The sequence below is a fragment of the Alosa pseudoharengus genome, unplaced genomic scaffold (assembly GCF_046254945.1).
Source record: "Alosa pseudoharengus isolate Yale_2024_CS ecotype anadromous, Long Island Sound unplaced genomic scaffold, YU_APseudo_1.1 YU_APseudo_1.1_scf_28, whole genome shotgun sequence".
NCBI classification, from domain to species: domain Eukaryota; kingdom Metazoa; phylum Chordata; class Actinopteri; order Clupeiformes; family Clupeidae; genus Alosa; species Alosa pseudoharengus.
Genome location: NW_027468709.1, coordinates 1,245,483 through 1,264,144, shown reverse-complemented (window position 1 = coordinate 1,264,144; position 18,662 = coordinate 1,245,483). Strand labels below are relative to the sequence as shown.

General features: G+C 40.3%; 1 protein-coding gene across 1 annotated transcript in view; it reads left to right on the top strand.

Moving 5' to 3' along the window:
* LOC143099421 (E3 ubiquitin-protein ligase rnf213-alpha-like) overlaps window positions 1–18,662 on the top strand; it is a 351,714-nt gene that overhangs the window by 175,048 nt on the left and 158,004 nt on the right. Inside the window, exons 21-23 of the mRNA XM_076262416.1 lie at window positions 11,771–11,933; window positions 12,669–12,886; window positions 15,490–15,630. Of these exons, the coding sequence (XP_076118531.1) occupies window positions 11,771–11,933; window positions 12,669–12,886; window positions 15,490–15,630 (522 nt within the window). The remainder of the gene's footprint in view (window positions 1–11,770; window positions 11,934–12,668; window positions 12,887–15,489; window positions 15,631–18,662) is intronic.

Sequence of the window (18,662 nt, the reverse complement as noted above, 5' to 3'; positions counted from 1 at the left end):
ATCTTCAACATTAAACTGTTCTTCTTAACTTCAGTTAATTTAAAGCATGTACTGTAATACTTTCAACTGCGTGACCTTAAACTCAACAGCAACGCATACGGTGCCTGCATACTTCTCTCTCATTCACTCACGTTATAGCAGCTCAGTAGAGGTTTCAAAATAAAAGTCTCTTCTGTCTTACCAGATAAATCAATGTAAAATTACAAAATAAAACCTAAACAAATTATCTTATAAACTCAACATAATGGCAACAGTTACACTCCCACCAAATCACACCAGTCTTTATGTGGGATTTCTCTAAACACAACAGTTGCAATTGAACACTTCAAACATTCAATAAAACATTTCCTGTTATCAACCAGTATGGAATGTCAGGCTAAACATTAAACATATTATTCTGCTTCAAGCAAAGTAACAAGCTTGTGTACAGGTCTTTCAAGAAACACTGTCTTTGTTGTGGAATTACCTTTATCATCAAATGAGGTGTCACTAACCAACAATCTGACCTTTCTCACCCTATCATCTGACCCTGGATAAACTTCTGTTATTCTGGCCAGCTTCCATTCATTGCGTGGTGCGTGATCTTCTTGTAAAAGTACAATGTCATTCACCTTCAGGTTTCTTCTATTCTTCTGCCACTTCTGTCTTGGTTGTAAACTCAATAGATATTCCCTTTTCCATCGAATCCAAAATTCATTGGCCAAATATTGAACTCGACGCCACCTTTTTTGAAGATACAGATCTTCTCTCACAAACTGTCCAGGTGGAGGAAGCATTATGGTGGACTTCATCGTAAGAATGTGGTTTGGAGTCAAAGGTTCAGGTGCGGATGGGTCATTCAAATGTTCAGCGGTAAGTGGTCTGCTATTAACAATTGCCATTACCTCATATAAGAATGTCCTTAAAGAGGAGCTGTCAAGTCTTTGCGCTGACTGGTCGAGAATTGCAGTAAGAACACTCCTTATAGTTCTAATTTGTCTCTCCCAGACGCCGCCCATATGACTTGCCGCTGGAGGATTCATTAGAAATTCACATCCTAGAGCCTTCACTCTCTCTTCATCCATTCCTTTCATGAGTTCTGCAAACTCTCCTTGCACCAATAAAATTGGTTCCTTGGTCGCTTCGTAGCTGACGCACATTGCCTCTCATGGCAATGAACGCTCTCAAGGAATTGATAAATGCGTCAGTTGTCATGTCATCAAGCATTTCTATGTGTATGGCTCTCGAACATAGACAGGTAAGTAAGAGACCATATCTTTTAACATGTTTTCTTCCTTGTTTAACATAGATAAGACCAAAACAGTCTATGCCGGCGTAAGTGAATGGTGGAGTCGTTTCCATTCTATCTTGAGGTAAGTTACCCATTTTTTGTACTTCAGTACGTCTTCTGTACTTCCGACACTTGACACATTTGAAAATGTGTGACGATACTGCGCTGCTGCATCCTAGGATCCACCATCCATTAGCTCGCAGTTCGTTCACGGTTATTCCACGTCCCTGATGATGAACCCTTTCATGAAAGTGCTTGATAAGTAAGGCTGATATGTGACTATTCTTGGGAAGTATCGCTGGATGCTTGACGTGTGGATGTAACGAGGCTTGACTTAGGCGTCCTCCCACTCTTAAGGTACCTTCTTCATCCAAAATTGGACTTAACTTGTACAGCGTACTATGTTTGGTCTTGGCGACAACATTCCTTACTTTCAAGCTCTTTATCTCATCTGGGAATGCTTCTTCGAAAGGTGCCATGAATCCTAATGGATCGTACATCGAGGCTACAGTAGAGAGCACACCTCTTCTTGTTAATGGATTGGACTTTACTTGAACTCTGAACTTGAATGAGTCACATGTGATGCACCACTCTACTCCAAGCGCTCTCTCCATATGTGGTAGGCTTAAGGCCATATCTTGATCTTTGATTGTGGCACGTCCCTCCTCTGGGATGGATACCATCACATTGTTGTTATTGGAAATGAACTTATGGAGTTTTAACTTGCCAGTGCAACAAAGTTATCTTGATGGCTGAAGCTGGATGGCTTCCTCCTCAGTTTGGACACTTGCCAGACCATCGTCTACATAAAAATTTATTTGTATGAAGCGTATCGTATCTTCACTGTATTGATCTTGCCCTTGTGCTGCCAGATGTTTCAGGCCAAAGTTGGCACAGCCAGGAGACGAAGACGCTCCAAACAGGTGGACTTTCATCCTGTAGGTTGATGGTGTGGTTTCCAAATTGCCATTCTCCCACCAAAGGAATCGTAAGTAATCTTGGTCTTCTCTTTTCACATGAAACTGATGAAACATCCTTTCGATGTCACACATCACTGCTATGGAGCCTTTTCTGAATCTGCACAGGACACCCACCAGTGTATTTGTCAGGTCAGGTCCAGTGAGCAGATGGTCATTGAGAGATGTTTCTTGGAACTTGGCAGAACAGTCAAACACTACACGTATTTTCCCGGGTTTTTGTGGATGATAAACTCCATGGTGTGGAATATACCAAGCCGGACTGTTGTCAATTTCTTCCTCAGGGACCTTCTCTGCATCACCACGTGAAATGATGTCATCCATAAAGTTTACATAGTCTTTGTAGTATGTTTCATTCTTTTTTAGCCTCCTTTCAAGACAATTTAGGCAATGTATTGCACATATCTTATTGTTTGGTAGTTTTGGTCTTTCCTCTTTGAACGGTAATGGCATTTCATAATGACCATTGTCCTTTTGTGTTATGCCTTCTCTCATCTTTGACAGGAACTTGAGGTCATCCTGAGACACAGGATCCTCTTCTCCAGCTCTTTCTGAGAAGTCTGATTCGAGGACCTTTATGATGTCTAAAGGGGTAATTTCTTTAACTTTGGATCTGTTCACATAGTGCACTTCTGTTTTGAGATTGACAGAGGGCTCAACACCTGGTGTCACCTGTCTCACTACTATGCGATGGCTGATTCCGAAGGCATCACCATAATCTACACAGGGATTCCCATGGCTGACAATACTCCATCCAAGATCCGTGCGTTGTGCGTAAGGCTGATTTTCTTTGCCGGACACAACTTCTCGTGGCAGAAGGGCTTGTGAGCAGTTGTAACCAATGAGCAGACCTACTTCACAGTCTTGCAAAGGTGCTATATCTTCTTGGAGGTGCTCTAGATGGGACCAAGCCTTTGCAGTTTCATCAGTTGGTATGTGAGTTCTGTTAGCGGGAATAAATTCACGTGTGTAGGTTGGTGGTAAAGAGATCTTCTTACCGGAGTAAAAGCCACGGACTTGTAAGTTGTTCACTCTTTGAGAACTTACTACGGTAGTTCTTGATGTCATAGTAGAGAGTTTTAACTTGACTTGCTCTTTGTTGGCCTCCAAAGCTTCGGCTACTTCACTTAGAACAAAAGTTGTGTCGCTTTGAGAATCCAAGAGAGCATATACAAGGACTTCTTGTGCTGGTCGAGTTGCAGATGAAAGCCAGACAGGAATTATTGCAGAGGTCTGTGTATTAGCTTCATCCAGGATAACTCTATTTGAAGTAGCAACTGTGACTATTTCTTTATGTTGTGTTACTTGAGGCCTTTCTTTGTTCTTTTCTTGAGTTGTACTTGATTTCTCTTGACTTGGATTTTGCTTGGTTCGTGGTAGTCTTTGTTCTTCTTTGTGTCTCTCCTCATGCAGACAAGTAGGATGCCGCTTGTGGCATGCATCGCAAACACTCCTATTGTTGCAGCTCTTTGAGAGGTGACCAGACTTGAGGCAACCAAAGCATAGCCTTTCAGCTTGAACAAATTTCACTCTATCAGTGACTGAATTCTCCACAAACTTCCTGCATTTGTGTAAAGCATGCCCAGTCTTCTTACAGAAAATGCATGTCTTGATAGTCTCTTCATTAGAACTTGTAGTCAGTGTCTTTGCTTTAACATTTTGATGTCTTTGGTATTTTGGCTTGTCAGTTTCACTTTGCTTTAGTGATTGCAATGATGTAACCGGATTACAGGCAATTTTCGCTTCTCTTGTCAGAAATTTCACAAACTGGCTAAAGGAGGGGAACTGGCTGCTCTGTTCTTCTACTTCAATGACTTTCCTGTTCCATCTCGCAGTTAGCCAATCAGGTAACTTTGAAAGAATCTTTCTGTTTTCATTACAGTCGTTCAAGATTTGCAATGCCTGGATGTGGACCATGGCGGCCTCACAACTACGGAGAAAATCAACAAACTCTCTGAGCTCAAAGCTGTCTTTAGATCCCATCTTGGGCCATGCTTGGAGTTTGTCTCTGTATTCCTTTGCGATTGTGAATGGGTTTCCATATCTCTCTTCCAAAATCTTCCATGCAGCAACATAGGCAGATTCGGTTCCAAGTAGGAAATAGCCATCAAGTGCAGTCTTAGCTTGTCCACTTACATATCTACGGAGATAGTATATCTTCTCTTTGTCTTGGATATTCTTCTGGTCAATGAGTGTTTCAAATGAGAGTTTCCAGTCGCTGTACTTCAATGGATCCCCACTGAATATTGAAGGCTCAGGAACTGGGATTCTGTTGGCGCTTAAAGCATCTGCCAGTAGCTTGACAAGCTCAGCTGTACTTTCATTTGAGGAGATTGTCACAGCTTGTGGGACAGGAGATACAAACTGGGGCAGACGGCTTGTGGGACCTAGCAGCTGGTTATCTGCTACCATCTCATGGCTCAGTATGTCTTTCGGCTCTTCCTTTATGGCAAACCCCTGATCATACACCTGCATTCTTGCCTGCGCTGCACTGAGCTCTTTTACCGCCTCCAAATGCTTTATCTTTCTCCGTTTTTCCTCCAGAGTCCTTTGAAGAGCTGCATGTTCTTCTTCTAGTTGAGCTTTCATTTCAGCTTCCTCTTCCTCTTTCTTTATTCTTCTCCTTACCTCTTCTGCTTCTAGTTCTAGACGGCGCTTTACAACTGCTGCCTCTTGAGCAGCTATCTTTCTTTTAGCTTCTGCTTCTAGGCGCTGTATTTCCAATTGCTCTCTTTCTTGTTCTTGCAACACCTTCAGAACAGCTTGGCTTGCTGCAGCGTCAGCAGCAGCTTCTTGCCGTTTCACAGAAGACTTGCTTGATTGCTCCGATGCAGCTTTCAAGATCGAGGTGACAGAACCAACTTCACTTTTCTTTGAGTTCTAAAGAGAACCTGCTTCTGGCCAATCATGCTGTTCTTCTTCTGGAACCTTTCCACTCAGACGACTTGAGGCTCTGGAAACAATGAAGTTCGAAATCTCTACACACAGATCCACTCTCCGGCGAGTGTCTTGGTCTGGAGTTGAAACACTGCGTAGTTCATCATACACTCGCTGGATATCTGCAGAAAGGCCTCTGACATCACCAATAATGTCATTAAGGAGAGTATCTGATAAAGGCTCTGATGCTTGTGATAATGGCTGTTTAGAGAATTTAACTTGTGTTCTCCATTTGCTGTAAATATAGTTGAACTTTAGTTGAAGTGCTTTAATTTTGTTGTCTTGCATTTCTTTACCCTTGTCTATTAAAGTACGGATTCGTTCACCACGTCTTGGCTGCTCCACGTCCTCTTGCTGGACTTCAGCTTGAGCTAAAGGGTCTTGATTTACATCATCCCCAACACTGTCCCTTACCTGAGCTGTAGACTCACTAGACTCTGCCATAGTTGAATAACTTTCTTAAACTGACTACATAAATGTCAATATAAATGTACTGTAAATGTAACTTAAACAGAAAATGTAGCTAGGCTAATCTCAACATTACCTGCTACCAATTGCTAAATATAAATGTCTCTTAAATGTAAGTGTGTACGTTTAAACATAAAATTATTATCATAAGCTATGATTGTCAATAGCAATATTTCACTGAAGTAGGCCCTACTTCAAAAGGCACTTAGAAACTTGAAAATGTATAAACAAAATATCAATTCAATTAGACCACTTCTGGAGAACTCAAATATGAAATAGCAAATAGCCTTCACTTAACATTACCAAAAACTCACAGGGCAATTCCATGCAAAGGTCATCCTTACCATGGAAAAAAAAAGTTGTGCATACGCAAATAGAACTGTTGTTAAAATCTTCATTTAGGTCTATATTTGATTGTTTGTAACTGATCTGATTGAATTTGATGGTGAATGACACTCTTTTTACGTCATAAATATGGTGTGCAACCATACAGAAATAAGATATTTCACATGGTAATATTATACATATTTCAAAAGTGGATAAATGGACCCAATGTTCAAACAAATTGTGTCATTTGACAAATTCCAAATTGACAAGGGAATGGTAGAGTAATGTCTATGCTCAGCTTGCCTTTAAGACCACAACTCCTTACATTTGTAAGGCTTTTGTTTTTAAGTCAGCAAGTTCCATGGCCATGTCACATCCATAACGTTTTATAGGAAAAGTTTATGCTACACATACAGTGTTGATGCGACAATGTCCATAGTGTCTGTGCAAAGCTGATTTATATCAATGTAAAGTGTCATGACCAAATTGTGCCCCTTTCTTACTTTTAAAACCTTTAATGGTGCGTTATGGATGTGACGTTATGGATGTTACATAATGTGAATTTACAAGACTGGGGACTTTATTATACCTCAAAGCCGATAAAACGTCTGTTCTGGTGGCATGTCAGTTTCAACGCATTTCTACTTAGTGTTTACAATTGACATTTCAAAGATTATTAGGTTGATCAAAACCACAGGGAGGCCTTGCCTAACCATTAGCAAAACAAACATAGTATTAAAATACCTCCAGTGATTAGCCTAGCCATAGCCTATTTTCAAGTGGCCTAATCACGAAAATCTGAGCAATTATCTTCCTGTAACTGTCATACTAATGTTGTACAGTAACTGGATTATCGTTTTAGCTGGTGAAGATGGCTGACTTTGCAGCTGGAGTTAACATAGCAACATCCTTTTGTTGCAGATCTGTTCAGCTTGCCGTTCACGTCTGCTTAACACAGTTTAATTTTAAATGTGACGCGATATGACAGCATTTCAAGTGTCAGGTCCTCTGTAGCTACAGCTACCCACAGAGTAACATGAGTAAGGGCAGCAATAAACTAGATGTACCGCATAGCGGTACAAAATATGACCGCCTCTCAGATTCTCTTCGCAAAAATAAATCACGCTAGTCAATTTGTCTCCATCTCCTACTCCTGCAACTCATGTGCATGTAAATGTGTGCATATGTGAGTTTGCTTTTGTTTATAAGAGTGTGTGTGTGTGTCTGTGTGTGTGCATGTGCGTATGCGTGCCTGTGTTTGTGTGTTTATGTGTGTGCGTGTGTGTTTGCATGCCCACATGCGTATGCATGCCTGTGTGTGTGTGTTTATGTATCTGCATTCATGTGGGTGTGTGTGTGTGTGTGTGTGCTTGCCTGTCTCTATGTGTTTATGTATGTGTGTGTGCTTGCCTGTCTGTATGTGTGCAAGTGTACGTGCGTGTGTGTGCGTGTGTGTGCACATGTGCGTGTGTGTGCATGTGTGCGCGTGCATGTACTTTATGTGTGCAAATCACAAATGAGGTATGGGTTAGGTTGATGCAGGCTCTTGAGACTAACATACCATAAATATTTTGTCATCTTGGGTGCAACGGTTCAGGTAGGGCTAGTTATTTAGGGGAGTGGCCACCAAGTTTCATGTTCCCTGGTGTTTCAGTAACCCAGGAATCACTGACCAAAATTGATGACAGTAAAAAGAAAAAAATAAATTTCTTTTTTATATTTTAAATGACTTGTTGTCCGGATATTTCCTGTGGATCTTAGTGGGCACTGAGGAAGCAATAATTTCATCGCTAGTTTTTCATGATTACTATTTCAATTGTTTCATATCAAAATTCACTACTTAATTATGTGTTTTATGTAGTTTGTCGAGGACTGGTTCAGACACGTCACATCCATAACGTAAAACCGTCACATCCATAACGCCAGTTTTTCCTACATAATGCATTACGAAAATGACGCATAGTTTCAAAAACACACTTTTTGTGTTCATTCAAGTCTCCTTCATGGTACATATATCATAGTTTCAGCAGTTTCCTTCAAAATTCACAGAGTTTGTAGAAAACCTGTAATCTCTCACAAAAGTGTGTCCATTTCATGTCACATCCATAACGCTGATAAAATGCCTTGTATTCTTAGGATGAAATTGATTATATGAAATTTGAGGATTTCTCAGTATTCAGAGGACAGAGGTTGCATTAAAAGTTATGCAAATTAATTCACTGATACTAATTTTGCCCCCACTCTAAGGCATTTTGTTTACCAATATGAGTCCAACTGTCACATCCATAACGCTGGAACTGCCCCACACTTTAAATTTGCATATAGCATTGAATTTGACCATAAACTAAATGGCAAGCTTCAGTTAAACCTTTAGCTAAGCAGAAAAGTTGTAACCACATACAGCACAATAATTAAATCAGCTATCATTCACATGAACTTTAACAGCAACCTCTTATAAAGCCCTCTTAGCCCACTCTTGTTAGTGTCCAAGTTCGTTATGGCTTTGCCTTGAAACGTTGCTCTTCCAGCCCGTGTGTGTGTTTTAACTACGTGTTACAAGTACGTGTTTTTTACTCATCTGCCAGTCCTTCGACGACCATTCGATGCACCGTAGCCACCACGTTGAGATTAGCTCGCTAGTCCTTCAGCTTGCTGCATCACCCACTCGCGTCAATGAACAGTCCGAGTTTTCACTGTAACTCCCTCTCAAGCACGGGCAGACACAAGTGGTTTCCTTTTACTGGTTTTAATGAAGTCTTCTCCATAGTCAAACCGTGAAAACTAATAATACACAGTATTAAACACATAAACTCATGTTAGCTTATTAGCACACACAGCAGTAAAATAACACGTATAGAAAATAAAATACAGACAGACAAATTACCTCGTTGGCTGCATGCTACGAAAGGAAATCATCTTGAAGCCTTCCTATCTTCAACATTAAACTGTTCTTCTTAACTTCAGTTAATTTAAAGCATGTACTGTAATACTTTCAACTGCGTGACCTTAAACTCAACAGCAACGCATAGGGTGCCTGCATACTTCTCTCTCATTCACTCACGTTATAGCAGCTCAGTAGAGGTTTCAAAATAAAAGTCTCTTCTGTCTTACCAGATAAATCAATGTAAAATTACAAAATAAAACCTAAACAAATTATCTTATAAACTCAACATAATGGCAACAGTTACAAGTCGATTGCCGTCACGTGACATTTCAAAATTCCAACCTGTTAGTAAGCTAGGGTTTGCTGTTACATACAACTTCATTTCAATTTCGAAAGAAATACTGGACTATGTTTTTTTTTTTTTTTTTTAAACGGCGACGAAATTGTGAATTTCCAAAGCGTGTTACTTCACACTGCGCAATCGACTCCTACGGACTTTCCCCTAAAGATGGCAGCTGCAACAGCAACATTTCCGGAAAGGTACTGGCTTGATGAAATTCATTCTGGACTCTCTATCTGACCACATAAAGACCTCGGGATACTTCGGTTTGGCTTTAGGGACCCTCTACTCACTACCACGTAAGTGTAATGTTGTTTGGAACTGTAGAAGAGGTATAAAAATAGTGTTTTGTAGCGGCGAAATGACATGCCCGGGTCACTTCCAGGCTAACAAGTTTTGACTAATAACGGTAAAATAGAACTTTCTCAAAACACATCCGAATGACATGATTTTGATGTCAACTCAACGTATGTACTCCCAATCATCCGTAAATTGATCTAAAGTGCATTTTACTCCGGATAATACCTTTAAGAATTAAAGCCAACTTATTCATTTAAAACACCTATCCTTATAACATAACACTAACACAAAATTATTTATCTGGTTTTCAATGCATTACAAGTATCATACGTAACAAAAATCACATTTTAAAGTCAAGGCAACATTGTACCATTGCTGAATGAAAATCAATATTTTACAGATATGAAGTTATGATAATACATATTATCATATGAAATCATCCAAATCACTGTTATTTACTAGTTAAAAGCTCCATAAATCTCCCCAAACATTCTCAGGTACAGTATACACACACAACCACACACACATCCATGAGTTTGCACACTTACACCCATGCATACTCAGGCTACTGATGCACACTCATGCACACACACATTACAACATCCACTTTCCCTCTGAGACCTGCACCTGACTTTTTGAAAGTTTAGTAAGCAATTTGTCTCAAAAGAGGGGGATAGGCCTATAGCAAATAGAGGGATCAGTCAGGCCTCAAACTTGGAGCTACAGTTTACAGGGTAGCACGTCTGCAGCTTCACCACAACACCAAAAAGCCTTGGATGTTGGTATGGTAGTCAGGGCACATACTCAACTATAGTGATGGCATTCTATAAAACTTCATGAAGCACACTCATGCATTTCACATATACAGGTCCTTCACTTAGTATATTTGGTATGGCCATATGCAAGTCCGTTATGGTTCAATGTTGACTCAGGGCAACATGCAGTTTTTTGTAATTTCCTATGACACCTACATTGATATGTTATGAAAAGTTGTTGATAATACATCAGTAAATGTATACCTGATAGTCACAGTTCAAAGGTTAACCTTTGAAATTCCATAGAAAATGCTTGGGGTCATTTTTGACTCCACGTATGGAATTAATAATATGCAATTACTTAAAAAATATACCAATTAGATACAAATCGTATTTGAGGAATACATGGAAGATTAAACAATAAAAAATGTAAATGACCAAAAAAACAACCGCTGGGGTCTTTTTTGACCCCGCTTATGCATCTAAGGGTTAAACAGTTGATTTTTTACCTTAATTACCATAATTCCCCAAATGGTGGAGTATCCCTTTAAGAGTAAAGTGTAGAAGTGCCGGTAATGCATACCGGTGCATAACGGCCCACTTCAAGCACTGTTTATGGAATTACAAGATAACTAGTGAGATAACAAGTTTTGTCACTTGTCTTGTCAGTGTAACTTATCCTTGTTTTTTGCCGCCACAATTTGGTCTTCTCTAGAGAGAAGGTTTGTGTGCCTTTGAAATGTGTGATAGATAGTATGGTTCTGATGTAATAGGGGATCTCATTCCAGATGTTGGTGTATGAATGGAAAAAGAATCTCTGACCATAGTTGTTTTTGTAGGCAGGAGTTGGAAGAAGTGCTTGTGTGACTGATCTGGTAATGCGCTAGTAAGAGTCGGTGAGGGGCTGTTATATTGAATCTGAAAAAATAATGTAATAGCATGGTTGTTTATGTAGTTCTGAGAAGTCATGGCAATTGACTGTGAGTACAGTGCATTTGAGTGTATGAGTCCAATTAGGGAGATTACTATGGATTGTGTATAGGCTCTGTTGTATAGTCTTCATATTAATTCTTTGTGGAAAGAGACCAGATTGAGAGACAGTAGGATATTGTTGAAAGAATGATTGCATGTAGGTAGGTTTCAGAAAAAGTCGTAAATACTACTCACAGCTTGCACCATTCCCCCAGTACATGGTACATACTGTATGGATTTGTTTGCAAACTGGCAAAGCCATGAAGAGCCATGTCGAATGTCAAGGTGTTATAACAATTAAGAAACTTAAGAACAACCTTTTGGAACTATGCGCCTGGTGCAGAGAAGATTTTAAAGGGGGTTAAAATAGCAAAAAAGAAATCAGGCACGCCCCCACTCATCTCGCTTCAGACTATGCACTTAGAACACTTAAATAGGGCCTAATGGCCTCCCTAGCAGATTGACCTGCAGAGCAAGTTTTTCTGATTTTGCTGAAAAAGTTGACGTGTTCCTTTAACAATTAGCATCACTTTTTAACAGGATCACTGCTTTAACGTGAAATGCTTAAAGGATTTCACTGAGGAAATGGAGACCACTGGCTCCAAACTCAAAGTTCTTGATAACAGGGTTGTTTCCCTGTTGAATGAGTTGCTTAGCTGTGCGAAGAAGGACTTCATTGACTGGATTAGGTCGATTATAAAAGGTAATGTAAAACTTCATACAACACTACATAAACATGGACTTGAATACTGTTTATGTTATCACTGCCTTAAGTACAGAATATAAATAGAATATACTTGTCATGGGCTCTAATTAAAAATATGTCCCCATTGGTTCTTATACACAGCCACCAAGTACAGTGTGTAAAGCTATTTTGAATACCACACATTCATAACATCCACACATTCATACCACACATACATAACATCCCCACAGCCCTACGAATTGACATATACCTCTCCAGATAACACAACACTGATGGGCAAAATGTAGTGAGCTAAGCTACAAGCTGCTCTATAAGCTACTCTTAAAGGAGAAATTCGGCTAGTTTTCACATACTGTAGATCTCTGTTTTTTTCGAGGTCACGAGTTTTGCTACATGGGAGCTAACCAAAGCCAACTCCTAAATGCAGGACATTTGTTGAGTAGTTAGCTTCGGTTAGTTATTTTTCCAAAGGAAACATTTGCATTGACACAGATCTCGATATATGGGCAAAAGATGGTGGGGTCTTTTTGTAGATGCGCTCCAGAGGTCTATAGAGGATGGATCAACACATCATATAATTTAAGTAGGTAGATTGGAATTTTGATATTCAAGACAGTTATCCACACAAATTCAGTGAAACTGTAAAAACACACTCCCTACAAAACACTCCCTGAGAATCACTTGGAAGTCTGGAATCAAATAACTCTACACATTTTGCTTCCTTACTCTTAGATCAAAAAGAGCTCACTGTATTTGTGGAACTGGCCTCTGCCTTTGCTGGAGAAAACACAATGGACATTGACAAGGTCCGAAACTTCAGAGATGCTGTCTTTGCTTGTGCTCCAATCATCTATGATCTTGATGAACATGCAGGATTTCATGAACTAATGGAAAAGATCACAATCCTTAAGGAGTCCACTGATAAGGATGTTGATCTTCAGCATAAACTGGTGAGGCACTTATTGTTGTTGTCATCCTGATCGTTGTGTGAAAAATCCAGGATGTTAGGAACCCTCTGGTGTTTAAATAAACTAGGGTCTATTTTTGGATAGTATCTAGAAGGGCTGTAACATACAGCAGTCACAATTTGGTTTATATCATGATTTTTGACCCAGGGTTCGATACATACCTCGATTTTGTGTGTGTGTGTTTGGAAATGTTAGTTTATTAAATAACATTTTAGTAAATAACATTTCAATAATTTGGAACAAGAGGATTAGAATATTTGAAAACCTGTATAAACTGGACTGATTTGAACACTGAATATAGCCTAAATATACACATACAATACATTGTATAATATACAATAGTATATGAAAATAATATATGGTTGGACTGTTCAGTTTCCCCAGGTGTGTTTAAGTTTCAAGGTAATACTTTTTCTCCTTGGGACAGGCCCTTTTGAGTCTTGGAAAACATCGGCATTGAGATGATCAGTGAATTTTAATGCTAGTCTGGCTTTCACCAGACCAAGCTAAATCTTTTAAGATTGAACATTAGTCTGGGGAGTCCGCTATGTATTTTCTACTGCACAAGAGGCGTGATCAACAGGCATAGTTCAAATGACTCTGACCAACGAACCGGGTGACGTTTGCAGAGTGACGCGGAAACTCCAGGCTCTCCTGCTATCGTTTTAAACCTGCCATTAGCGCGCCAGGTAGATAAGCCAATTTGTGATTGGCCCCTGCAAAAGTGTAACAGAAGCAGGAGAAAGAGATGTACAGGTTTCCAGCCTGAGTTGCAGGGCGGAAAAATAAACCACCGTCAGATCAGGATGAGTTCACCCAGCCTACTTGAATGCAAGAGTTTTAAATAAATTTGCAGCAGCAGCGTGCTAATGATGCTAATCTGATTTAATAACAATTTAGCTAGTTGTCTTCTATGCGTCCTTGCTTTCACAATCGTGAATGTTTTTTTTGTAGCGGTCATATAGGGATTGTCAAAGATGTTTTTTTCCCCCGTCATGTACTTCCTGAATTTTTGGTCAACGATTCCTGGGACACCGAAACACCGGGGCACATGCAACTTGATGGGCATGTAGCCCCACTAGACCTTTACGGAAAATGTTTGTTTGGTCCCCGGGGTCCCCCCCCCCCCCCGCACTGGGCCTCCGGAAACTCAAAAAATGCAGTTTTTCCTAAATAACTACCTGAACCGTGGCACCGAGGATGATGATGGTATGTTGGTCTCAAGAGCCCAACGTGTCCAGTTACATATGTCTGTTCTTGTTCTTGGATTTTGTGAAATAAATTTCTAAATATCACCTGCTTGCAGCAGCTTCGGTCTGCAAGTCCTTTTAAAACCGCATCTTTTTCTCTCTCAAGCATTTAATCTGCTGCCGGCTTGTCTCTCCACATCGTCCAAAATGCTTGATTGCATTGCTTTCTCCACATTTTTCGTGTCATTTCGTTCTCCTACATGTTCATGTACCACATCAGCATTTTTGTCCAGTGAATCTTTTTATAAATTGCTTTACAATTACTGTTGGGCCTATAGGCCTATCGCCTGGCTTGCCTCAGCTTCAGTCATGTCCTTTTAAAACCATCTTTTTCTTCTCTCATGAGCATTTAATCTGCTGCCAGTGAAACACACTCAGCACACAGTGAACACACAGTGAGGTGAAGCACACCGCAGTGAGCTGCCTGCAACAACAGCGGTGCTCGGGGAGCAGTGAGGGGTTAGGTGCCTTGCTCAAGGGCACTTCAGTCGTGCCTACTGGTCGGGGTTCGAATCGGCAACCCTCCGGTTACAAGTGTGAAGCGCTAACCAGTAGGCCACGGTTGCCCCGTTTTGCTTTACAATTAGGCCTACCTTCTGTTTATAGAATAGAACATTTAAGGTCGTAATATGCATATAGAAGAGTCAAGAACGTAGAGTGCAGCTGAGATCAAGTAAAATCCAGAAGAAGGTCAAATACAGTAAAATAGAATAAAGTCATAGAAGTACATAATAGGGGCGGTGGTAGTGTAGTGGTTAAGGAGCTGGGCTGTAGCGTGCAGTAGCCTGAAAGTTGTCGGTTCAATTCCCAGCTTCCACCGTTGTGCCCTTGAGCAAGGCACTTAACCCCAAGTTGCTCCGGGGACAATGTGATCCCTTGTAATATAGCTGACATATGTAAGTCACTTTGGTCAAGAAGTGTCTGCTACTGTAAATGTAATGTAATGTAATAATAAAAGGTCATAGTCATAGGTCATAGTCATATAAAATAAGATTAACTAAAATAAATGAATAGATAAATAGATAGATAAATACTCTATTGGGATACCCCTTCCTCTCACGTGAATGTGTAAAACTAAGGGGTAAGGGGCAGGGTTAGTTTTGCACGTAAAACTAGACCACGGTTTGATGTTAAAAAGGTAGTTGATTGATTAATCAATTAGATATGGGCCTGTAGTTATGTAACATGATTAGTGACATGATTTTGATTAGTAGCTTAACAGTTGTTTGGATTTAGAAAAATTGCCAGACTGTACTATACATTTTCAATTTGGGGTGTGCCGGCGGTTAGTCTCAGTCTATCAGGTAATCTCATTTGTCATAACACTTTTAACAGCGGGACTCCTGTGTCCATAAACCATGGCTGGAGGCGGCCCATTCTGCAGATGGCTCGATCGCTAAAACATCTCTGCTGCAGGCTACTGAGATCAACACAAATGGAGTCTACATGATCAAGCAGTCCTCTACAAAAGGCATAGTGAGTATTTTTTTTCTATATCTGCTTAATGATTTGTTTGATGTTTGCACCAAAGACAACCACACAAATAATATCCACCTGCACCACCTGCCTATACTTTGTATAAGTTATATATAGTGCAATGTAGACAGTAGTATACAGTTAAAAAGGTGGTATGGTTTACAGTAATATAAATGAAATATAAATATGTGCAGTGTATTACCAGTAACCTTATAACAGCAGAATATATATGGCTATGCAGTATGAACAATGTATGAACAACATGTACAGATATGTAGTGTAGTAGCAGTAACATTATAAGAGTAGTAAGAATGATATCTATATATGCAGGGTATTAACAGTATATATATATTCTAAGAAAACAGAATAAATATGGATATTTAGTATGGACCATATAGACAAGATATGTGCAGTGTGGTAACAGTACCATTGCAGTGCAGAAACAGTAACATTATCAGAGTTGTGAGGAGGGACCAACATTAAGCCAATAAATAGTAGCTGTACTGCAAACTGTTTTTCACTCTTGTTAGAGAATACAACGTATACAATGTCAACATGCACCAACAACATGTTACATAAAGATTATACTTTTCGGGTCCTCTCTATAAAGATCCAACTTGAACGTAGGCCCTATGCTACTCTATTTAATCGCGCACGAGAGGGAGAGAAAATAAGTGGCAGGTTCCGGCTGGCTTGTCATTGTTGATAATAATTGATATCTCAATTATTATTAAGTTAAGATTAAACTAAATGCGGCAGTGGTGGGACAGACTTATGGGGGTGAGAAGAGGAATGAAGCAGGGGATGAGGATATCCCCTATAAATAGATAGTTAGATAGTTATAGATAGATAGATAGATAGAGATCCCAAACATGAAATGAAGTGTTTACACTTTCTGTGTATATGTTGTGGTATTCATGCCAACAATGTTAATAAAATGATCAAATGCATTCAGTGACACTCATCTCATAAACTCATAATTTTCTTAATTTCACCGGAAAAAATGTGGCTAGTAGAAATTCTGATTGGCTAGTAACTTTATAAAGTTACCAGCCACATTGGCTGGTGATCAAAAAAGTTAATTTAGAACCCTGTATATACTGTATACTCTTTTGATCCTGTGAGGGAAATTTGGTCTCTGCAGTTATCCCAATCCGTGAATTAGTGAAACACACTCAGCACACAGTGAACACACAGTGAGGTGAAGCACACACTAATCCCGACGCAGTGAGCTGCCTGCTACAGCAGGAGCAATGAGGGGTTAGGTGCCTTGCTCAAGGGCACTTCAGCCGTTCCTACTGGTCGGGGATCGAACCGGCAACCCAACCCACGGCTGCCTCTGACCTTAACTCTATAGGCAGCACGAAAAGAGGCATGGTCTACGATTTATATTTAGCAACAGTAGGCAGCCTTTATGATAGCCAGGTAGAATCTAGTTAATGTTAAGTGAACACTGCAGCATGTCATGAACCGCAGACAATAGAGACTATACATCTCTGCATTTTAGGCTATACTGTCTATGGAAAACAGATTAAATACCCTAAACCAGCGGTCCCCGGGCTGCAGGACATTCCTAACCGGGCCGTAGCCTACGACATGAGTTTAAAAAAAAAATGCATGCAAACTAAACTAAATTTAATTCGCAATAATGTCACGTTTTTACATGGCATAGGCCTATATGCAGTTGTTTGATTGGACGCATGTTTGCATTTTGCAAGGTCTATTTTCTTACGTCTGTCTGTCCCGCCTTCAACACTTTTACATACAGTATTGCCTTCAGCGCTGCGCAGCTTCAGGTCAGCTCACTTCACTTGATCAGTTCTTGGCGAACGGTAGTGTCACACGAAGTTAGCTAAACTGCTAGAATGAGCAACAAAAAACAAGCATCTTTAGCAGGTCACTGGCAAGAGTGTTTGAGTTGCGAGAGCCGCTGCAGAGATTTCTTTCAGAAAAAAAGTCACCGTTAGCTGCACATTTTAGTGATGAGGACTGGGTGTCAAAACTTGCTTACCTGTGTGACATATTCGGGTTGCTTAATGACCTCAACCTGTCACTCCAGGGGAGAATGACGACATTGGCTGCATTTAAAGCCAAGCTTGATTTGTGGGGATGACGAGTGAACCGGGGTGTATTTGATATGTTCCAAACAGTAGTGGGGGTTTTGGGAGAGACTGAGGCAGGGCCCTTTCTCTCGAAGCTGGTGCGCGATCACCTTGTTGCGCTTTCAAATGAGTTTGAGCGTTACTTCCCATCCTCCAAAGATCCACGGCAAACCAATGAGTGGGTCCGCAACCCATTTGTCAATATCCCGAATAGTCCTAACTTGTCAGCGCAGGAGGAAGAGCAGTTGATCGAAATTGCAAATGACGGTAGTCTTGTATAAGGATACCTCTCTGGCGGGTTTTTGGATCAAAACCAAAGCAGAATATCCCGAGATAGCCGTAAAAGCGCTGAAAACGTTTCCCACCACGTATCAATGCGAGGCCGGGTTTTCGGCAATGACTGCAACTATAAGACCAAATTGCGCAATCGACTGGACATTTCAAACACACTGAGGGTGTCACTGTCTTCCATCACCCCCAGATGGAAGCTTCTTGTTGCAGGGAAACAAGCAGGGCTCCCACTGATTATATTCGTAATGCACGTTTAGTTCCCATGTTTTTCCAGCTGTTGTTGCAGGTAGTTAGTGTGTGCTTCACCTCACTGTGTGCTGAGTGTGTTTCACTAATTCACGGATTGGGATAAAGGCAGAGACCAAATTTACCTCACAGGATCAAAAGAGTATATATACTTATACTTATTTTGCGAGAGAGACGCTCATGGCTTTCTCCAATGCAACACACAGGCGCTTCATAGGACGCATTCAAAGTTTTGACTTTCAATCCAAGGGCGACATATCGGATGCTTTCAGGACAATTTGCTTTTGTTTTAAATTATCCAGTAACCTTCATTTAAACGTGAATATGTGCTTGGTAGGCCTAATCAAAAAGACAATAATATGTGACATGCCCATGCCATCTATTGTCCGCTTA